This window comes from Mauremys reevesii, linkage group 4 (assembly GCF_016161935.1).
Source record: "Mauremys reevesii isolate NIE-2019 linkage group 4, ASM1616193v1, whole genome shotgun sequence".
In the NCBI taxonomy this organism is placed as follows: Eukaryota; Metazoa; Chordata; order Testudines; family Geoemydidae; genus Mauremys; species Mauremys reevesii.
In genome coordinates, this window is record NC_052626.1 from 123163933 (window position 1) to 123186570 (window position 22638).

A 22638-nucleotide genomic window follows, 5' to 3' on the forward strand; every position below is an offset into this window, starting at 1 on the left:
CGAGTGCCTTGTTCCCCTGAAGGTGGATGGGAGAAAAGTCTATGGATACTGGGACACGGGCGCTGAGGTGACGCTGGCCTGGCCCGAGGTGGTAGCTCCAGATCAGGTGATGCCCAACACCTATCTGACCCTGATGGGGGTGGGCGGGACCCCATTCAAGGTGCCCGTGGGGAGGGTACACTTGAAATGGGGGGACAAAGAGGGCCCCAAGGAAGTGGGGGTGCACCACCATTTGTCCACTGAGGTGTTAATTGTGGGGGGGAGACATGGAAAACTGGCCAAGCAACCCCCAGGGTGCCCTGGTCGTGATCCATAGTCCGAGCCTGCAAGGGACACTGCACCCTGACCTCGGGGAGGGTACCTTGCCCGAGGTGCAGGACCCTAACCCGGTGGGGAGGGAACGCTCAGGGACACAGCTCAAGGAGGCTGGGGCTTCAGACCCAGCCAGCGAGAAAGAGCAGGTCTTCATCCCTGTCCCAGCTGCCTGTCCAGGCCGAGTTGCAGAAAGATCCCTCCTTGCAGAAAATAAAGGACCTGGGCTGACCTCAGTGTGGTACCGACCATGGCGGGAGATTGCCGGAAAAGGTTCCTGTGGGAGAAGGGGTTCCTGTACTGAGAATGGGCTCCCCCAGGGAAAATGGAGTCAGGGGGGATCAGGAGGCAGGTGGTGATACCCCGGAAATATTGCCGCCAGCTGCTGTGCCGGGCCCATGACATCCCCCCCTCAGGGCACCAGGGAACCTGGCGTACCCAGCAGAGGCTGCTATGGAACTTTTACTGGCCTGGGGTCTTTATTACTGTCCGGCAGTACTGCCACTCCTGTCACCCCTGTCAGAGGGTGAGGAAGGCCCAGAAGAAGGGGAAAACAGCTTTAGGACCCTTGCCCAGCATAGAGGAGCCTTTCCAGAGGGTGGCCAAGGTCAAAAGGGCGGCTCTTAACCAAGAGACCCCGACTCACAGCCCTCCAAACTGAAATGCTGGGAAAAGACCCCATCCCAGTTTGAACCCCAGGGGTATTGGGGTGAAAAAAGGGCATGGGCCACATAAGCCTTCCCACATGCAGACTACGAGTGCCATTGAGCACACCTGACCTAAAGAGGGGCAGGGAACTGGAAGGGCCTGGTGTAATTCTCACCCAGGAAGGGTGAGGGGGATGCTGGGGCGTCCATGGGAACGTGGGTAGGTTCAAACTTCCCCAGGTCACTGGCTGAAGTGACCTTTCTCAGTTCGGTCTTGAAGCAGGGAGAGATGTGATGAAGTGGGAATGTTCTTAATGTGTTATGTGACTGCTGAGTGGGGACTGTTGGCCTGGGAAGGTTGCAGGGGAGTTTTGTTGGGACTGCCTGCATTGGGGGAGGGAGCATACCTTGTCTCCCCCCACACTCTGTGACAGCCCTATCGCCCATGTCCCGGTTTGTGACACCATCCACTGGACCACACAGGTCTCCCTCCATCAGCTATCAGCTTTATTATTTAACATTTCTATTGTGGCAGCACCTAGATGCCAACCAGGTCCAGACCCTTTTGTGCCAGGCGCTGCACAGACCTGTGCTGACAGTCCTGGCTCCCAAAAGCTGACAGCGTAAAAGGCAAACAAACAGCGAGGGGAGGTGCCACCGTGTGGGCAGGCAGGAGCAGGGCTGGGGCTAGGTAGCAGCGTGTGCATAAACAAAAACAACCCTCCCAAAACAAACCGCTGCACACACAGTTCTCCCCCTGGGAAGATGATGAAAGAGCCCCAACCACGTGGGCCAGCCAAGAGTCATGTCACTGAATGTGCTGTCTGCAGGGGCTCAGATGAGGGTCAGAGAAGAACCTGGAGACACTAGAAATGAGCAGGGAGGTGGGAGAGCGACAGGCGCCGTGGGGGGGGGGGTCAAGTCACGTCTTAGCCTTGTCTGCATGTCCGTGGGTGCCTGAGGGGGTCTCAATATCCCTCATGAGCTGCTCTGACATCCTGCTCTGGTTCGCCTCTGACTAGCGGCACCATTCCCCAGGCACCTGCCAGCTGTCCCAACCCTTGGGAGTAGGCCTTGGCCTTCTCTTTGATTTTTTAGGTTTCTCCCTTATTTCTCGCTACGTCACGCCCTTATAGGGACTGTAGCGTTAATTGCGTTTGAATCCCGAATGTGGTAATACTACAGGCGGCTGGATGGCAGCTTGGCCCGTGACTCTGCATCTGTCTGGGCGATGGGCAGTGTTCTGGATGGATGGCGCACTCTAAATGGGCCTGGAGCAGCCGAGCTCCCCCCCGGTCCCCACAGCAACAACCCCCTGTGATCCCAGAGCTCCCCTCTCACTGGTGCAGGTCGGGGTGTTGGTCGGTTGTCTGGTGAGTTGCATTACGGCCACCAGAGGGCCTGGGGCTCTGGCAAGGGCTGAGGGAAACTTATTATTCCGGCCAGAGCTCTGCAGAGAACCCAGAGCGGCAGTTGGAGCTGGGAGAGCAGCCTGCAGCCTCTCTGCCTCCTGACTCACCCCACGACTCCTCCACTCCTCTTTCAAGTTGGGGAATTTTCCCTTTCTCTCCACAGCCCCGGGGTTGGGGTCACCTCTGCTTTGCAGGCGTGGTGGAGCTGGTGCCGAGGGAGCGATGCCTTTGCCTTGGTCTCTCGTGCTTTCGCTGCTGGTGCTGCAGACCTCAGGGGCCGTGGCAAAGCCGGGCACTGCCCTGCTGATCCAGGGGGGGCGTGCACCTCCTGGGCAGCAGCACGGGGACAGAGGAGGTGGTCTGGGGCTCGACCTACCAGCCGATGTTCTGTTGGGGTCACCTGGGAAGGTGCGGCACCCACGGGACGGTCACTGGTTCCAGCCAGCCTCAGAAGACCGGCTGACGAGGGAGAGGCTGCGCAGAGGGACCGAGGACGAGGACTCCAAGTCAGTCCAGCACTACATGCCGGGGATAAGGGTGGAGTTCCCCCGGCCCATCAACCCAACCAAGCCCCTGGTGCCATCCAGCACAGACCCTGCTGAGCACCGAGATGGGAGCCACACAGACCTCCAAGGCACAGACCCCCGTGGCAACCTCCCCACGGCGCCAGACAAGCGTCTGCAGATCCAGAACCCGCTGTACCCAGTGACGGAGAACTCTTACAGCGCCTACGCCGTGATGTTCCTCTCCCTCATCGTCTTCGCCGTGGGCATCATCGGCAACCTGTCAGTCATGTGCATCGTCTGGCACAACTACTACCTGAAGAGCGCCTGGAACTCCATCCTGGCCAGCCTGGCTCTCTGGGACTTCCTTGTCCTCTTCTTCTGCCTCCCTGTGGTCATCTTCAATGAGATCACCAAGAAGAGGCTGCTGGGGGACATCTCCTGCCGCATCGTGCCCTTCATGGAGGTAAGGGGCCGGCGGGGGCTCCGGCAGATGGTGTAAGCCCGTTCCTACCGTGCCATTCGCCCGGTGCAGGGACCCAGCACAACCCCTCCAGGTGCCACTTCACCCCTCCGGGCTTGTGCTGGTGTATTTCCCCCATCTCGCCCAGCACTTTAAACCTCACCCGGGGCCCAGGCACCTGGGTTCGGACAGCGAGCGTGGAACAGGCCCTGTGTGGAGCAATCACAGCCCCAGTCCCCTTGTAGGGTGACCAGATGTCCTGATTTTATAGGGACAGTCCTGATATTCCGGGCTTTGTTTTATATAGACACCTATTACCCTCCACCCTCTGTCCCGGTTTTTCACACTGGCTGTCTGGTCACCCTACCCCCTCGGGCTGTAGAGGCTCCCAGAGCCGCACGGGGTGTGTAGGCTGAGAAAAGGGACTGTAAAATCCTCCCTCATTCCTGCCCAGGGGCCTGCTTTTGCTAAGGGACCAGAGACACAGCAGAGACCTGCTCGCTCTTGGGCTCCTAACAACCAGCACCTAAATAAGCGGCCTGATCCCCAGTGGTGTGGGGCATTCACACCTGCCCTCTGGAAACCAGGTACCATTAGCAGGTGTGTTGTGAGCAAGACACGAGAAGTCATTCTTCCGCTCTACTCTGCGCTGGTTAGAACTCAACTGGAGTATTGTGTCCAGTTCTGGGCACCGCATTTCAAGAAAGATGTGGAGAAATTGGACAGGGTCCAGAGAAGAGTAACAAGAATGATTAAAGGTCTTGAGAACATGACCTACAAAGGAAGGCTGAAAGAATTGAATTTGTTTAGTTTGGAAAAGAGAAGACTGAGAGGGGACATGATAGCAGTTTTCAGGTATCTAAAAGGGTGTCATCAGGAGGAAGGAGAAAACTTGTTCCCCTTAGCCTCTAAGGATAGAACAAGAAGGGCTTAAACTGCAGCAAGGGAGGTTTAGGTTGGACATTAGGAAAAAGTTCCTAACTGTCAGGGTGGTTAAACACTGGAATAAATTGCCTAGGGAGGTTGTGGAATCTGCATCTCTGGAGATATTTAAGAGTAGGTTAGATAAATGTCTATTCGGGATGATCTAGACGGTATTTGGTCCTGCCATGAGGACAGGGGACTGGACTCGATGACCTCTCGAGGTCCCTTCCAGCCCTACAATCTATGAATCTGGACACCCAAAGTGTGGGGCCTGGCTCTCAGCACCCCAGCTGCAGTGTTGTAGCCAGTGGCTTGGACTGCGCCAGCCCTGCCCAGCTGTGGACGAGTTAACCCCCATTCTACCCTCTACCCGCCACGCTCGCAGCCTGCTAGTGCCAGGCACTGTGTCGCCAGCGGGGTGTGCAGGCAAGATGGGACCCCGGTAGATAGCCAGAGGGCAGGTGGAATTGTCGCTCATGGAGGGCAGGCAGAGCCAGGGGTGTGGGCCGGATCAGCACCTTGTGTTCAGAATAAACAGACACATGGAGGTGCTGTTTTCACAGAGTCACTTCTCCTTACGACTGAGGGGATGCCCAGGGTGGGGGGTTGCAGCCTCATGCTCACCCCACAGCTGCTCCCATCCTGTGAGGCTGGGCCCAGCTTCCTGCTCCAGGTGTTACAACCTGGCATGGGGTGGGGATGGGGGGGCTTCAGAGCCACTCAGGTTTGTCCCAGCCCAGCCATCCCGCCGTCACCACAGAGGGGCAGCTGGGCCAAACCTGAGTGGCGCTGTGACCCTGCACACAAGGTCACCATGCCACTTGTTAGAGGGCTTTTCCGCCACCCTCCCACTTCCCTGCTTCTTGTCACGCAGACAGCACACAGCAAATGAGCAGGAGTCTGAAGTGCAGACAATGCGATGTTTATTGGGGTTAATTTCCAGCAAGCATGAATCCAATTTCCCACCCACTTCTTGTTAGACAAAGCCCTGGCTGGGATGATTTAGTTGAGGATTGGTCCTGCTTTGAGCAGGGGGTGGGACTAGATGACCTCCTGAGGTCTCTTCCAACCCTGAGATTCTATGATTCTATGACCCCAATTTATATACACCTCTACCCCGATATAACACGGTCCTCAGGAGCCAAAAAATCTTACCGCGTTATAGGTGAAACCGCGTTATATCGAACTTGCTTTGATCCGCCGGAGCACGCAGCCCCATCCCCCCTGGAGCGCTGCTTTATCACATTATATCCGAACTCATGTTATATCGGGTCGTGTTATATAGGGGTAGAGGTGTAGTAATACTCTCAGCTATACCCTAACCAATAATTTTACTGAAATTTAACTCACCAATCCTAACGTAACATCATTCTCTAACCAATTATATCCCACTACCTTAATTAACTTACACCTAGCAAAATTAATTATACAACAGACAGAAACAATTAGAGAACGAGGCAGATTAACAATAGAAAAGTGGGGGCCATAAAGATAAAAGATACAGAAATGAGGGTTTCACAACCACAACTATTGAGAAGTGGTTTCTTGCCAGGCAGGATGCTATCAAACTAAGTTTTCTTTAACCACCATGGGCACTATCAGGACAGGATTGTATTCCTAACAGCCCAATACCACCTCATTTCAATGTGACTAGTTTGGGATGTGAGGATGTGACCATTCGCTTCCCAGCTTATGGCTGCCCCTGCTGCTTAGCCAAATGCCTTAGCTAAGAACAAGGCCTCAGACTGTCCTAGGGAGAGAAGACCCATACACAGGCAGACTGTGATTTTGATTCTTTGTTTTATATCCCTGTGACTAACAAAGTGATAAAAATACACCTAAGTTCTTAAAGTATAGGCCTTTACAGGCAGGCCTGAATATCTATATTCTAACACCACTCGGCTTAGGCAGCCTCTCAAATAGGGGGCCCAGGGCAACCTGCCTCTTCCCCACCCCTCAGTGGCCCGGTACCAGCCCACCCTGGACCCTGGGAAATTATTCAGGCTGCAGCTGCCCTGCTGTCAGTACTCCAGCTAGCTAAGTCACAGCTGTGTCTGCACATGCTGCCATCGCCTCGGCAATGTGGACCCCACAGCCTCAGGGTACGTGGTCCTGGCAGGGCTGGGGGCTCGTGCCTCTGGCTAGTTCAAAGAATCAAGCTGAGCTGCCTCAGGGATGAAGGGGGGAGAGGGGCATTGTGAGGGGAGGTTACCCTGGAGAGGAAGCTCTCATCACAATGGAGAACTCATGCATGCAAGCCAAGGAAAACCCATCCCCAATTCAGCCTCTGCTTGCCCCTGCCAGCTGCACTGAGATCATGGGGGAGGGGGACTCTAAAGCGGGTCTGGGGGCCGGGAGCTCGAGTCTCCCCTCCCTCCCCTGATAGCATCACTGGCCTCATGCTAGCATAGAGCTGGTGTCAGTGAGACCAGAGAACCCGACTCCCTAGTGTCATGGGAGGGACCCTGCAGCCAGCCTGCATGCAGCTGTGCCTCTCTGCTGCCCATGGGGGACGAGATCCCCAGCTCATGTCATCAGCCAGAGCTCTATTGAAGTCAACAGGCCAGATCCCCAGCTGATGTGAGTCGGGCGTAGCCTCCCTGCTATCAGTGGAGCTCTGCTGCTGCTGTGCACCAGCTGGAGATCTGTCCCTAGGAGTCAATTCGGGACTGGCTGCAGGCTGCTGGATGTTCCTGGTGCTCCACCATGGTCACTGCATGACAGGTTGGGAAGTTGGTCCCATTCCCCAGAGCTCTATGAAGCTCTTGGCTGCGAAATCGGCTGTTCTCAGCCTCACCGAAACGCAGCCTCCAGAAACCTCACGCACGTCCCTGTGCAGTAGAGTCCAGCACTTCGCTGCCATGGTGGGAGGCACCACAGCGCTACCTCGAAAGTAAAAGGGTTAGAGTGGAGTCAGGAAACGTCTGCAACCATCAGTTTCCCCTTCCATCGAAAAACAACCTTTTCCTGTTCAGCATCAGGATTTACCGAGAAGGCAAGTGAAGGCAGCTGGTAGGTAGCCACCCGATGGCCCCTCCTCCGGTCAGCTGGGCGAGGATATTAATGCTCTGATGTAGAATCACTTCCCTCCTGAAGCCACCCGGCACCTGAGCCTCTGGAACTGCTGCATGTTGCCAATCCCTTAGACTAGACTGTACGTGGCAGGGCCTGGCGTTCGGGGCTGCGTCTGTACAGTCCCTCACACGGTGCGGTCCTGGGCCACGACCAGCAATGCTAAGTTATAATGCGATATCATTAATAATGGCTAATGAATTGGTACCAGGGCCGGGGTGGGCTTTGTAGTTTCGGCCTAGTGCAATAATGCGCTGCAAGGCAACAGGGGAAATACCTGGAACCGAACACGAGCATAAATTCACGGGGTGAAATACACCCTGTGTAGGGGCCAACACGAGGCTCCCCCGGGGGTTGGGTGGGCCTGGGCGTTATGCTGGGCCCGCTGCCCTGGGAGGAATCCCGCCCCTGCAGAACGGTGCTCAGACTCCCAATGCTGTACGTCCCGTGCTGGGCGTTACGCTGGGCCCGCTGCCCTGGGAGGAATCCCGCCCCTGCAGAACGGTGCTCAGACTCCCAGTGCTGTACGTCCCTTGCTGGGGGCTGGAGGGTGCTCCGGGAGGGCGGGGAGCGGCCCAGGTGGTGCGCCCAGCTGCAAGTGACGCAGTGGCTGCCGTCAGGCTGCTGTAACGGCTCATTCAGTGGAAGAGGTGGCCGAGACAATGGGCCTCAGTGTTGGGCAGTGTCAGTCTGATGCGGGGCGTAGTATGCGCTCAGACCGATGCTGCTGCATTTGTCACCACTTGCTCTCTCGGGGGGGGATCCAGGCTGGGCTCCAGGGCTGTGCCCATGGGCCGTGTCTTAACAACATACTGCCCCACTCCCCCCGCCCTGAGAGCAGCGCTGGTCAGGTGGGGAGACGGGTCTCCACGCCCCCCCTCCCCCCAGCTTCATCTGGCCAAGTTCACTGGTTGGCCTCCAGATTGCTCCTGGGTCACCCTGGCACCTGCTAGAAGCTCAGAGGGGTGCAGGGCTCAGATCCGGGGGAAGGGGGGCATAGCTCAGTCCCTGGCCAGTGCTGGTCCTGTCCGGGAGGGAGGTCACAGGGGGCGCGGTGGTTGTCGGGTTTGGAAGCAAAAGGCTCGGCAGTGTGCTAGTGAGGGCAGCTAGTGCGGGCTCAACTCTTCTGGAGATCAGCTCCTCCTCTAGCCTTCAGAAGCCCAGAGCCCAGGAATGTGCTGCAGTAGGTCACATGCCGTGAGGCTGGATCCTGGCTGCTGCATGCCCTGCCCTGCAGAGACTCTGGGTCCGTCCACACTGCAGCTAGAGGAGTGACTGCACCATGGGTAGGCATCCCCAAGCTAGCGCCAATGACAATAGCTGCGAGGCTGTACGAGTCTGTCAGGACCCTGGGGCTGTACTCGGGTTATTGGTGCTAGCTACCTCAAAGCCAGCTGGAGTGTGTCTACACGGTGCAGCCACCCTTGGATTGGAGTGCTGAACGGCCACCTTCAGGAGCTGCCTCCTGGCTTGAGGAAGGGTCAGCCCTGGCAATGGGAAAGTAGGGCATGTTGGGGGTGCAGGCCAGGGCAGTGGAGCATGGGGCTGGGATCCCAGTCCCAGCAGCCAAGAACCCCTTCCTCTCCCTAGCGTAGCACTCCGTCACCGGCTTTCGTAGCTCGAAGGCTTTGTCGGCAGAAGGAAATGGCCCCACTATGACTACATTGGTTTGAAGCCGATGCAGCCCCTGGGGAAGGGCGCTCTTATTCCAGTTTAAGAATGTCCACATGGGGGGCTGCACTGATTTACCCCAATCCGGTTCCACACTGATTTAGCCCATCTGGGGCCATTCTCTCCTGTAGCTGAGTTCCAAGAGCCGGGTCGCATCCCTGGAGATTGGTCCAGTCCCTAAAGGTACATTGGCCCAGCTCGGGTAGACGTCCAGGTGCACCAGTTCTGCTTAAGCTAGCACCTAAAGCTAGCAGCATGCCACTCAGCCAGCCATCCAAACGCAGTCCTGCCCAACCCCCCGGGGACGTACCTGGGCAGCCAGCATGAGCTACCATGGGTGCATTGCTCGATGTAGCACAGGTCTGTCTTCCCGCACTGGGTAGTGCCCTCCCAGCTGCTGAATAGAGGTGCCCTTAATTTCTCGGTGCCCCATAACTTATAACCGCCCATCCTTTCTCTTGTCCAGTTAGACCGGGGTGGCAGAACTGGAGGGATGGGGGGGTGGCAGGCTGTGGGGGAGCATCCCCAAGTGGAAATATTGTGATCTGTGTTCTGCCCCCATGCCCAGAGTGACTGGAGCACATGGCATCAGGCCGGGCAGCAGGAAGGAACTGGGGTGATGGGACTGGGGCTGGCAGCAGCTGTCCCCGGCGAGAGAGACACCCTGACCTCCCCTTCTGCACCACTGCCCCTGATGCTCCATCCCCCATTCAAAGTGAGCTCCCGCGGCATCTGAGTTCAACTGCAAGCTCCCACTGTCTGTGTATGTGCAGCGTCTGGCGCAACGGGGCCATGAGCTGGTGTGGACACCACTGGAATACCAATAGCAGCAGCTGAGGGACCCAGGCAGGGGTGGGGCCCAGGGGAAGCACTGGGATCATTGCGAAGGGATGCTGATGTAAGCAGGAGGGGAGGCAGGCAGAGGTGAGAGTGCTGGGCAGGAAGGGACAGCTGCAGAAGGAACATCCTTTTGGCTCTGCTGCTGATGCGACAGCCAGCGTAGGGGTGGTGAGCACTGTGGGGGCACAGCTTAGACGGGTGGCGTGGGCATGCTGGAGTGAGGGCTGAGTGCAGGATGGCGGTGGGCAGCACCCTGTGATCCCCAGAAGGGCCTGCGCCAGGATCCCCAGGGGAGTAACTTTTTTTTTAAATGCTAAAAGTTGGTTTTTTGTTTAAAAAAGGGGACCAATATCAGCTATTTGTTGAGTATTGAGAACTTCCCTTGCAGAGGTCAGAAAGGGCCATGTGTGCTTGGCAGGGGGGCGCCAGCTGCTGGAATACAGTGTCCAGTTCTGGTGTCCGCAGGATGTTGATGCAGAAGGATGTTGATAAATTGCAGCGGATTCAGAGAAGAGCATGAGATGGATTAGAAAACTTGCCCTATAGTGAGAGACTCCAGGAGCTCCAGCTATTTAGCTTAACGAAGAGAAGGTTGAGGGGTGACTTGGTCTGTCAGTACCTACATGGGGAACAAGGAGTTGATCATGGGCTCTTTAGCCTAGCAGCCAAAGGTCTAACACAGTCCAGTGGCTGGAAGTTGAAGCTAGACAAATGCAGACTGGAAATAAAGTTTGCAATTTTTTAACAGGGAGGATAATTAACCATTGGAACAAATTACCAAGGGCTGTGGTGGGTTCTCCCCTGGCAAATGTTAAATCAAGACAGGATGTTTTTCTAAAAGATCTGTTCTAGCTCCACGAGCAATTAGCTCGGGGATGGACTCTAGTTTTCCTGCGCTGTACAGGGGTCAGACTAGATGCTCCCAATGGTCCCTTCTGGCCTTGGGATCTAGGACTCTGGGGAACGGTGGAGCCCGGCGAGCGCGTGTCTGTGAACCACTGTGCGCGGACAGTGGCCATTTCTTTAGCACGACAGCTGTGGGATTGGGGCTGCGAACGAGGGGGCCGTGCTGGCACGGTGGCTGTGGAGCGGCTGTCGGTGTTTATTTTCACTACGAACCCTCCCAGAACTTGGCATTTTTTCCTATCAATTGTGCCCTCTTCCTTTGGCAGAGGGGGATGTTTTTCCTGGGTTTCTCAATGCCACGGAAATGCCCAGGGGCTGATTTTGGACAACAGCAGCTTCGGCTTGTTTAGCACATGGGAGAGCGGATAGCGAGGGACGGGAAGGCCCGGAGCGGAGGACTGGTTGCCTGCGAGGAGCTAGCTGGTGGTCTGAAGGCATGAGGCCACTCGTGAGCCTGGCTCTCCCCGTTTTCAGCTGCTGCGTTGCCTTAAATGAGCTTCCAACCCCTGGCCCGCTCGCGCTGGAGCTGTTCTGGGAGGGGAGTGCAGGACAGGCATTCTAGTCAGGCGTAGCCTAGCGGGTGAAAAAGGAGGAGAGCCCTGGCCTGGAGGGATGAGCACAGGGCTGGGGCTCAGACCCTCCTGGCTGTGCCACTGGACTCCCTGAGCAGCCTCAGGCAAGTCACTGAATCCCTCTGCCTCAGTTTATTCCCTGGGGGCAGCTTTAGCTCCCTCCCATGTGCTGGGAGGCCCCATGTAATATCCACGCCGTCGGCTGAAGCTGTAGTTACTTATGTCTCCAGCTGCAGCCACCTCTGTATTGCACAGTCACTCACAGGGATGTGGGTGCAAACTGGGTTTGTATCTGCACTTTCACCTCCCCCCGAGAGCCCTTGCTCCCGCCCTCAGAGCTCTCCCCACTGTGACGAAGTGGGAATGTTCTTGCTGTGTTCTGTGAATGCTGAGTGGGGAGTATTGACCTGGGAAGGTTGCAGGGGAGTTTTGCTGGGACAGCCTGCCCTGGGGAAGGGAGCATACCTGAGCATGTAACGTGAGCACCCAGGAGGGGGTTTGGAGGCCAGGTATCACCTCTGCCCAGGAAACTGGACAAAGGACACAAAGGCTGGGGGAGGAGCCAGGGGGAGGCTGAGTCAGAGGCTGAAGGGAGTTTTTCGGTTTGGAGCTGGCTGAAAAGAATGAGCCCCCCCCCCGCCCCGACCAACAGGGCTGTGGCCTCCCTGGGGCCCCCAGATGGACATAACTAAAGAGGGTCCTGTTGTCTGTATGGGCAAGACCTGTTTTGGACTGTGTTCCTGTCATGTAAATAAACCTTCTGTTTTACTGGCTGGCTGAGAGTCATGGTGAATTGCAGGAAGCCGGGGGTGCAGGGCCTTGACTCCCCCATACTCCGTGACACCCACCCACGGAGAAAAAGCAGGAAATGGTATTATTGGCCCCTTGACAAACACGTGGGTGGCTGGGGGCTATTGTGTTGTGTGTTGTTAATTCCTTGGTGGCTGCTTTAGAAATGCAGTGCTTTGGAATCTGGGAAGTGGTCAAACTTTGGCGGGTGGGTCAGATTTAGGGCACAAGCCCTGGGAACCCCCTTAAACTCTGGCTCAGCAGTGTTCTAACTGGCCAGCAAACTTCCATCTCATCAGCTGTAGAAGTCTGATGTGTCTCTGGCCAATGCAACCCTGTCTCCATTAGTGCCACACAGTGACCCCAGCCTGTCTCTTTTTCCATGTCCCCAGGTGTCTTCCTTAGGTGTCACCACCTTCAGCCTTTGTGCCCTGGGCATCGACAGGTTCCATGCAGCGACCAGCCCTCAGCTCAAGATGCGGCCCATAGAGCAGTGCCAGTCCATCATTGCCAAGCTGGCCGTCATCTGGGTGGGCTCCATGACTCTCTCTGTGCCAGAGATTCTCCTCTGGCAGCTGACGCAGGACACGTCGCCAGTCTCTGGTGTGGTGACCGAGTACTGCACCATGAAGCCTTCCCTGGAGCTGCCGGAGTCCGTCTACTCCCTGGTCCTCACCTACCAAAATGCCAGGATGTGGTGGTATTTTGGCTGCTACTTCTGCCTGCCCATCCTCTTCACCGTGAGCTGCCAGCTGGTGACCCGAAGGATCAGCAGCGCTGAGAAGAAGGCAGAGTGCCGGGGGTCCAAGCACGGCCAGTGTGAAAGACAGCTCAACTGCACCGTCATAGGCCTGACGGTCATCTATGGCCTGTGCACCATCCCCGAGAACATCTGCAACGTTGTGGTGGCCTACCTGTCCCCGGACATGTCCAAGCAAACCTTGGACCTGCTCAATCTCATCAACCAGTTCTTCTTGTTCTTCAAGTGCTCCGTAACCCCCGTACTGCTCCTCTGCCTCTGCAAGCCGCTGGGGCAGGCCTTCATGGACTGCTGCTGCTGCTGCTGTGAGGAGTGTAGTCAGGACGCGGCCTCCAGCGAGGGCAGCAGCTCAGACAGCAAGCTGAAGACGGAGATGTCCTCCTCCATCTTCTTCGACAAGCCCAGGGAGTCGCCTCCCCCGATCATGGCCCTGGGCACGCCTTGCTAAGCTCCACCAGCCCTGAGGGAAGCAGTAGAGATTGGTCCTTTGGCGTCTCCCAAGACCAAATGTTGTTACTTTAGTCTCAGTGTCTGCACATGAGATGGAGCGGGGCATCTTCATGCCTGCCATGGGCTTGTTTGATACCCAGCAAGGACGTTAGTGCTGTCGCCAGCTGACGTGGCTTCTTAGGCAGCTCTCCTGCCTTTGCTGGAGAGTCACCAAGGCCATGGGCATCTTCCAGTCACGGTTCCCTGGCACGGCTCTGAGGAGTTGCTGGTCTGGGTGAGGGGATGTCTTGGAAAGGTCCCATCTGCAGCACTTCAAGAACTGAGAGTTGCCATAGCGTCTCCTAGAGAATGTAGCAACTAGTAACCTGTCTGACGTATCCTGGATTCTCACCCTCCTCCTCCCCCACCCCAGCCCGTCCTCCAAACTGGAAGGTGGCTTCAGTGAAGAGACTCCTGTAGGATCTCAGCTCTCCCCTTGTACAAGTGCCCTGTCCTCAGTAAAGCACTAACTAGACAGAACGAAGCGCCTCCAGCCAGGCAGGTTCTTCGATGCAGTATAACAGGGCAGCGGGCTGGGTTCTCTGAGCTGCCTGTCAGGTATCAAACGGCCTGTGGCTGCCAGCCCAGCTGTTTCGGACTTAGATCAGTGTCCTCCGACTCTGTGCTTCCCTCCACTCCAGGTGTGGGGAGGCGGTGGCCCATCTTGGGGGGCTGGACACTGGAAAGGGCTGGACGTGTAGATCAGTGTCATCGCCCCGTGTAACTGAGACAATCCAACTGAGCCTGCTGGGCCGGGTGCTGGGGCCTAGTGGAGCTGTGCGCAGGCAGGGGACAGGTAGCGAAGTCGCCTGTCTGCTCCCACATTCCTGGGGCTGCTCTAAGTTACTCTGGCAGGAATCAGCCCCTAGGGATCGTTCTCCCTGTGGTGGATGGCTGGAGTGCAAGGTGCTGCTTCTCCCTGGGCCTTCACCTTGACCCATCCCTGACACCAGAAGAGCAAGTGGTGCCATGCTGGCTGTATCCCAGGCTGTCTCTGTGCCAGTGGGAGATGCCCCTGTAGCTGAGGCACTGCACTGGTAGCGTTGCTTTCTGGCAGTGGGGCACAACCCCGGTGGCACAAAGCCACCAGAAGGGGCGCAAGGATCAGGCTCCCACCTTAGCAGAAACCATGTAGTCTGGGGCATTTAGCTCCGGGCTGAGCGCCAGCTCATCCTGAGTCCTAATCCCAGCTCCTAGGTGAATCCCTTACCCCTCTGAAGAACAAGGACAAGAGCTGGCCTTAGCGGTGGGGCTGCTGGAGCAGATCCCCAGAGCGGCACAGAGTTAGGTGCAAACGCCCATTGAGCTTGGGTCAAAGCGCAGCCCCCAGCCCAGTTCCTCCTCTGCAGCTGCTGGCTGGCTGGACTCCTGGAGAGCCCTGGTCTTATACAGAAGGCTGCTGCCAGTGGGGGGGGGGGGGCGGAGGAGAGTAGGGCACAAGCTCAGGGTCTCAGCCCATGGAGCCTGGCACCGCTCCCCCCTCGGCACCGACACAGAGCCCCCGCTTCTCCTGGCTGCGGCCTTCACATGGCACCTGGGCCTTTTGTGAAGCAGAAAGGAGCCAACCGCAGCCGGGGCCCAGCACATGTGCCCACAAAGCAGGCATTCTGTGCACCCAGCAGCCGGAGGGGGCGGGAAGCAAACCCAGCTCTGGGCCCACCAGCTCCCTGGCAGCTTAGAAGAACCAATGTGCAAAGAAACTCCTCTGAATATCCCTAAATGGGCAAGAATCCATCCCTGTGCCCAGGCAGGGGGGAGAAACTGTGAGCCTGAAAGTCATTCTTTGCGTGCTTCCCCCTCATGCCCATGCTCTCTGAGCCCGCTGGCCAGGCCCAGGCAAGCCCCTCCATGCACACCAGCAAGGCAATGCCCCCAGGTTACTAGTGACTCCCAGCTCAGCCCCGAGCGGCGTGACACGGGGCCACGGTTCCCTTGCCCCTGGTTCTGAACCCCTACAGCACCACCCTTTGCAGGATGGGGCTCCCAGGGCGGGGCTCCCAGGTTTGCATTGCTGGCTTCCCAGGCGAGGATAGTTTTGTCCTCTTGACCTACACTGGCAGGAAAGCTGGGTCAGCCGCACGGAGAACCAGCCTAAAACCTCACCCCCCACTCAGCCTGAGCTCAGGCGCTGGAAGAGCTGCTGCACCAGTGTCATGCTGCCCAGCTCCCTGGTTTCCAGCAGGACAGATATGGCCACTCTGAGTGAGGCTGTTCTCTTGGCATGTCTGAACCAGGGTGTGAGAGAAATCAGCCCATCCTGGGAGAAGTCCAGTCCAGAGCAGGTGGGGAGTTGGCATGATGGAGCCCGAGGCTTTGCAGCTTACCCAGCGCTTTGAAATCTCAGGCCAAGAACGCTCAAAGCGCAGAGGGCTCACTACCCAGCTGCTGCCCCCGTGTTTTACAGCCATCACCCCAGAGCCTGCGGCATCTCCAGCACCGGCTTCAGGATGGGCCAGCACTGTGATGCTTGTGCCAGTCCCTGGTAGCACTGGCCGCTTTGCCAAAGCAGCTCAGGGAACACCCCCTCCCCAGATCCCTGCTTTTGCTCTGTCCCAGGATTCTGTTGTGTGAGAGGCTGTCACTGATCACACCCTTCAGTGGCCAGGAAAGCCTGCCAGGGCCAGAGAAATCACAGCTCAGGTGGCGTGAACGAGAGACCAATGGGCTAGAAAACTGGCCTCTGTTGCCACATGGCGGCTCTGCACCCGAGCCAGGCGATGGAGGCCGTGGTCCCGTGACCTGCTTGATCTCTACACAGCAGCGGAGCAAGCAGCAGGTGAATGGGCCCAGCTGGTCTGTCCTGGTGGCTCGGCTGCACCGGCTGGGGATGCAGACCTGTGGCCTGGTCCTCACCAACAGGCTCGGCTTTAGGATTGCTGCCCACCCCCACCTCAGCCTCCTGGCCCCAGTTGCTCAGGGATGTTAAAGCTCCTTGTTCTTGTGCTCCGGCAAACACCCCCCCCCAACCCGGTGAAATGCCACTGGGCGAGGGAGGTGGTTGCTAAGCACCAGGAGCTCAGCGAGCGCTTTGTCCAGGGAATGACACCCACCGGTTTCCTTGGGCCTGTTGCCATGGAGACAAAAGCCCCGGTCTTTGTTTAGGAAGCATGAAGACTGCCCCCCACCCCCCCACTCAGTAAATGCGCCAGGTCCCGCTGGCAGCCGTGCATGCCTGCTAGCTCCCAAGGAGACCAGCGCTCGCTGGCGGGCTGGGCCACTCGCTCCTTTGGCTGTGCAGGCGTAGGGCAGCCCTGACATTCGAGGGGCCATCGATCAGCCCAGCAAACCCTAATCGGCCCAAGTGTGTGTGTGTGGGGGGGGGATGATGGAGGTTTCGGGCCCTGGCCTCTGCAACCAGCACCAGCTTAGGGCAGTAAAACGTGACTCTAGGGGAAGCAGGGGGAGTGGAGGCAGCCAGGGAAATGGGGTGGGGGGCATGGGGGTGTGATGAGCACAGGGTTAATACCTACATGGATGGAGTAGTGGGGCAGAGGAAGCATCCACATGCAGACCCAAGCTGCAGCTGCCTGGTTGTATCTGCCATGGGAGTCGCTAGACAAGCATCCCAGCTCTTGCATGGTGTGTTGGGGGAGGTGATGGAAGCCTGGGGGGGGGGCGCGCTCTTCCACAACCCCCTCACTCCCTTCCAAGCGCTGCCCTGCCCTGGTGGTGTGCTGGAGGGAGCAGACCCCACGGGGCTGGTGCATGGGAGTGATGGTGCAGGAGGGGAGCCTCTGGACCCGACAGCCCTTGCCACACAGTGGGGGGGGGGAAGGGGTGAGGGGTTTCCCAGCTGGCTAGGGGCTGCTATGACTCGCATGCAGGATGAGGGCTGCAGGGCAGGGGGAAGCTGCCTTCCTGTGGCTCATTCTGTGCTGGTTTGTCCTGAGCTGGAGCCAGGGGGGAACAATGCAGGGCTTGTTTAGAAGCCTGGCTGGCTGGCCAGCTGGGGGGGGGGGGCATGCGGCAGCTGAGAAAAGCAAGCTGGGGAGGGGCAGCCGGAGGCCGGGATGGCTCCCAGTGTGCAAATAGGGTTGAAAGTAGCGTGTGGGGCCCCCAGCGCAGAGGGGCACCTGCTCCAGCCCACCAATGGCCCCAGGGGTAGGATGGAGAACAGAAAGTGGCCAAAGCCAGCGTGGCAGGAGAGGAGACAGACTCCTTTGTACAGCAGTAATGAGCTGGCAGGGGACCCTGCCCGAGCAAGGGGCCCCCCACGGCCAACGGGACAGGATCTCTGGCCCTGGCTTTGCCTGTTGCTAGGAGGGGGCTGGAGCATTGCACTCAGCTGCGAGGGGATCTCACATCCACCCCACCCCAGGGCAGTCAGGGGTCACCTCTATTGGAGGGTCTCATGCTCCACATCCCCACCTTGCTCCACCAGCGCCTCAGGCCCATCTCCACTCAACAGGCTCGCTCTCTGCCATAGCAGGAAGGATCCCTAGTCTTGCCTCATCAGAGGGTCTCCCTCCATGGCACAGTCTTAGCACCAAGCCCTCTGCACACAAATGCCCAAGAACCTGTAGAACTCCGCCCGCCATCCCCTGCCAAAAGCAACCCCCTCCCACACGTTAGCAGTAAGGGGAGATTCCCTGTTCTGGTCACCAGGTAGGATGGGGCATGTTTGCCTTTGGGGGGCTTCTGTCAGCAAACCACCCAGCTCTTTCATTGCTGGCAGCCAGCCCAGTGCCTAGGCCATGAGCCACATATGAGTACGGGGCACGAGGCTACGCCGGGCTCTGGCCAAGTGGAAGGCGGCAAATGCTGTGGAGTGGAGCCTGCGGCAGAAACATTTCCAGCCCAGCAGGCTGGGGCCATGCTGGCTCTGCGCCCTCATAGCTTGGGGCAGCTCCTGCCCTGGTGATCTGCCCCCCAGGCCAACACCTGCTGCTGAAATTCCAGGTGTGCAACAGGGCAGGGGCAGGATGCCCTGCTGTCATGCGGAGAGTCAGGTACACAAGGGCACTGGGCATGCACAGAGACAGGAGCACACTGCACCTTTCAACTGTGGGAAAAACCTCCCCTAGTGCTGGCTGGGGCTGGAGTGCTGCATTCGGCATCCCCCGAGACTTGCTGGAGTGGCTGGCACTGCTCTGCCCCCCCCGGGAGGTGCCTTGACTGCACTGATCCAGGATGGGATGTGCTGAAAGGGGGCCCATGGGAGCTTGAGTTTCTTGCAGCAGCACTGGGCCCCTCGCCAACACTTATTCAGAGCCTCTGAAATGGGCCCAGAAAGGGCAGCAGCCCAGGAAAAGGAGCACGGAGGAGGGGGGGAGGGAAGGGCGCACACAGCCCAGAGCTGGTTGGCTGGCAGCAAGGCTGCTTTTAAAGACGCATATCCCGCTCCCACTGCTGGGGGCCAGGCCCAGCCCGGCCGGCTTACCCAGAACAGACTGGCAGGACATGGGCCCTCAGAAGTCTGCAAAGGGCAAGGAGTTGTCCTGCGTGCTGGAGGGCGAGCAGAGCAGAGCAGAGCAGGGGGAGGGAGCTGGAGGTAGAGGTGTTCCACCCACCACAGCCCAGACCCATAGCAGGGCACGGCCCACTGTCAACAAAGCTAAGGAAAGGGAGCTGCCCTAAGCTGAGGGCTTTGTCTCACCACCCCAGAAGCAGCCAGCTAAAGCTTCTGCCCAGCTAAATGCCCTTTCCCAAGGCAAGGTTTGTGCCTGCGGCATCGACAGCCACCATCACAGGCTGAGCACCATGAAGTGAGAACAGGGGAGCCTGAGGAGGAGGGTGTGGAGCCGCTGGAGAGCAGTGTTTGGGGGGGCGGGCGGGCAACGAGCGCTACCAGCTTCCAGCTCCACCTTGAGGGCCAAGGACATGAGGCACTGGGAGATGTCACTTCCCCCACACCTTCTCTGTCATCTCTACCCCAGCAGGAAGAGCTGACACCGTTGCACAACTGACGCTTCAGCTGCTAATGTAGTTATGGCCCTGAAGGGGTTAAGTCTAGTGGGGTATATGGGGGGGAGAGGGGACTGCTCAGAATGACACCCCCCATCTGTGACAAAGCCCCAGCTGCTCTCGCCCTCGGGCAATAAACCGGGGCTCTCTCGGGCAAGGCAGTGAGTCGGCCCTGGCAGCTGGACCATGTGCTGAGACCACTGCCAGGCTGGGGAGAGGAAATGAGACCACAGCAAATACCCCCCCAACACAAAACTGTTAATTTATTATGATTAGGAGGCCAAAAGAAAAAAAAATGGTACAGTTACAAGAATCATTTCCCACCAGAGAAGGTCAATATGAGCCAAAAAAATCTCTCCTAAAAAAGGAATAATGACACCACTTTACACTTCATTAAATAAACCATGGAAATGGCTCCTTGTGCAATTCTGCGAAAACGAGAAGAGAGGAGAACAAAGCAGGCTGGACCCCCCTCCCCGGGAGCGGCTCTGTGCAGATGGGGGTCTGGGGAGGGAGCCCAGGACTCTCAGCTGCCCCTGAGCTGACACACTGGACAGGGCAGGGTGTGGCTGTGCCTGGATTACAGGCAGCTCCCTCAGGCAGAAAGAGGCAGGCTGGGCACAGCAGCAGGCTCATAGCCCTTCTTAGGATCCCATCACTTCACCCCCAGTCTGCTGTGGGCCATCTCCAGCACAAGGAGAGCAGGCTCCAGCACAAGACAAAAGTCACATGGGCTGGAGCAAACTGGGGCTCCTTTCCCCTCCTTCCAGGCCTGGCTGGCACTTCCCCTCCCTGCCACAGGCAGAGAGGAGACCTGCTTGGAGTTTGGGCTGCAGAGGGCAAGGGATTCCACCTTGACATCACACACAGCCCATCAGCCCTGCTGTTCCACTGAGACAGGCCTTTCCTCTGGCCCCTTCATACTGGGAGAGAGGCCAACACCCCCTTGACGTGCCCGTGCCAGCACTCCCGGCTGTGCCCCCTCTGGGGCTGGGACAGGGACAGAGGTGGGGGCAGCAGTCTGACACAGCCGGCCAGCTTGGAGAGCCCCTCTGCAGGGCACAACCCCACCCTGGGCCCATGGAGATGGACAAGGCCGGAAGGGGTTTTCCCATCTCTGGGTCCCCAGAGCCTGAGCCCCTGATCTCCTGGGTATGAGGCATGCACATGAACTGGGGCAGACACCCCCGTTCTGGGCTGCAGCAGGAGGGGAACCCTGCTCCCGGACTCTGGAGCTTTTGGGGGGGAGGGGCCTTCCCCAGAGCTTTGTCCTTGGCCTCAGTTCTACAGCAATTGCAACAGCGATGACCCCTCCCCTAAGCAAAGCGGGGGCCCGACCCCACGGCAGAGCCAATGGCACAGGCCACGAGAGAGCAGGTGAGTGTGTGCGTGCTGCACACCACCCCTATGCACAGGCCTAGGCAGGACCTGGGTCAGCAGGTGCCACAGCCCCTCCACAGCTCTGGGCACAGAGAGCGTTCCCCAGGTGCTGGTCGCTGGCCCGCAGGTACCAGCTCACCCCCATGCCGCACAGCTCGTCCCACCCAGAGAGCTTCTAAGGAGCTGGAGAACCCCCAAAGCAACCTGGGGGAATGGCAGAGTGCCCCCACGTTCCTCCACAGCCAGGGGAGCAGGCAGGAGTGAGTCACTTGTGGAGACTTTGGGGCCTGGGTTGCAGAAAGGGGAGAGGAGAGGGAGGGAGTTGCCCCTGCCCCTCCCAGCCAGTGCCCAATCCCTGCCTGAGCATGGGACCGCAAGGCCGAGTGCCTGAGGAAAGGGCAGAGGTCTAGGGGCAGGAGGGGTGGCTCTGCAGACGGGCACAGCACTGACTCCCCACAGCCTGGTCAAGACTGCTGGCCTCAAACATCCCCACTGCCCTGACCCCAAGGGCCGTGTACACATGCAGCACGGAGAGCGGGGGTGAGCATGGGGCAGCGGGAGCTCCAGAGGCTTGGGGGGTGGTGGTGGAGGGGGAACCAGACCTAGTGAAGATACCAGAGGGGTCCAAGGGCCTCAGGGTTGGAGGGATGTCCCCATGGGAGCCTGCGTTCAGCATGGAATGGCCCAGCCAAGCCGCTCCGCTCCCACGCTACCCTCCCAATACTGCCTTGGAGGCTCAACCACCTCCAGCACTTCTACAAGTCACAGGGCCCAGTTTAGTAACAGCGTCATTGCTTAAATTAAAATATATATATACATATATATATATACTGTATACACATCGACCACAACAGAACAGTGCCAAAACGAGAGGGGGAGAGAGACAGAGGAGTCCGACAGCTTCTTTACAATAAAAACAGGAGCTCCGTCTCAGCAGGAGCAGAGCCTGGGGTCCCCTAAAAATACCCATCTAGAGAGAGAGATGGAGAGAGAGGGACAGAGCAGGGGACAGAGAGAAGGGGGCTTGGACAATGGCATCTTCCCCGCTCCGAGGCGCGGTCCCAGGGCTCTCAGCTTCTCCTGGACTTTGAGTGCTGAATAAGCCACTGTAGGGTGATGTCTGCAAAGGCAACACACAGAGTTACTGCCCGCAAAGGGCAGGGAGCCCCTCCCACCACTCCCTCCAATGTGGGGCTCAGGGGAAGGGGTCGGCGGGGTCTCCCTGGGGGCTCAGAGACTGGCACCTTCTCTAACACAGCTGTTCACTGCTGCATTTCAGCCACTACTCTGTGGCAGTGTCCCCCACAGCCTGGAAACCTTGGGCACAGCTCCTTGGGCACTGCCCACACCTGCCTTTGGGATGGGGAGTGTAGGCCACGAACAGCTGAGAAATGGCACTTCTGCCCTATTTGCCTAGTCATGAGCCTAATGGGCTTAGGAGCCAGAATACCAGGGGCTGAATTCACTGCACAACTTGAAATTGAGCCCAGCTTGTCCCCTCCCTCCGGCTCCCTGTAGACCACGGCCTAGCACTCACCAATATTGTCCTTTTCTTTGCAGGAGATGGAATAGCAACAAATCTCTCGATCTTGGATGGCAGACAGGTTCCTGCGGGAGAGATGGAGCCGTGAGAGCGCAGACTGCTCAGTGCAGACTCCAGCTACTCCAGCTGGCCTGGCTCAAGGGCTCAGGGGGAGCAGCGTCCCTTCCGTTAGGGGGCACTCCACCCTCCCTCGGAGGCCCCTGCTATAACCTTCTAGCGCTGCTGGCTCAGGATGGGGCTGGCCAACAGTCTTGCCGCAATGAAAGAACCGAAAATAAAAGGTTCTTGACAAATGGAACAAGGCCCCCAACCATGAGCCCACAGGGCAGGCTGTGTATTACCCAGCAGCTATTACAGCTCATTCCACAACCATACAGGAGACAAGAATCAGGGCCCTACCGACGGCACCAAGCTAGACTCAGCCAGCATGTCCCCTCTCTGCCTTAGCTTC

General features: G+C 58.1%; 2 protein-coding genes across 2 annotated transcripts in view; one reads left to right on the top strand and one right to left on the bottom strand.

Moving 5' to 3' along the window:
• The first annotated feature begins 2416 nt into the window (after nt 1–2416).
• Nucleotides 2417–13840, top strand: GPR37L1 (G protein-coupled receptor 37 like 1). Its single transcript, XM_039538909.1, has 2 exons — nt 2417–3340; nt 12504–13840. Exons 1-2 carry the CDS (start codon nt 2594–2596, stop codon nt 13317–13319), a joined length of 1563 nt encoding a protein of 520 aa, XP_039394843.1. The 5' UTR covers nt 2417–2593; the 3' UTR covers nt 13320–13840.
• A 5670-nt stretch (nt 13841–19510) lies between these two features.
• ARL8A (ADP ribosylation factor like GTPase 8A) overlaps nt 19511–22638 on the bottom strand; it is a 38607-nt gene continuing 35479 nt past the window's right edge. The window contains exons 6-7 of the mRNA XM_039538333.1: nt 22182–22252; nt 19511–21764 (exon numbers count right to left, since the gene is read on the bottom strand). Coding sequence (XP_039394267.1) covers nt 21715–21764; nt 22182–22252 — 121 coding nt within the window. The 3' untranslated portion in view covers nt 19511–21714. The remainder of the gene's footprint in view (nt 21765–22181; nt 22253–22638) is intronic.

Coding starts and splice junctions, on each gene's coding strand:
- GPR37L1 (XM_039538909.1), top strand. CDS start 2,594: ATGCCTTTGCCTTGGTCTCTCGTGCTTTCGCTGCTGGTGCTGCAGACC. Junction 3,341..12,503: donor GCATCGTGCCCTTCATGGAG/GTAAGGGGCCGG, acceptor CCATGTCCCCAG/GTGTCTTCCTTAGGTGTCAC.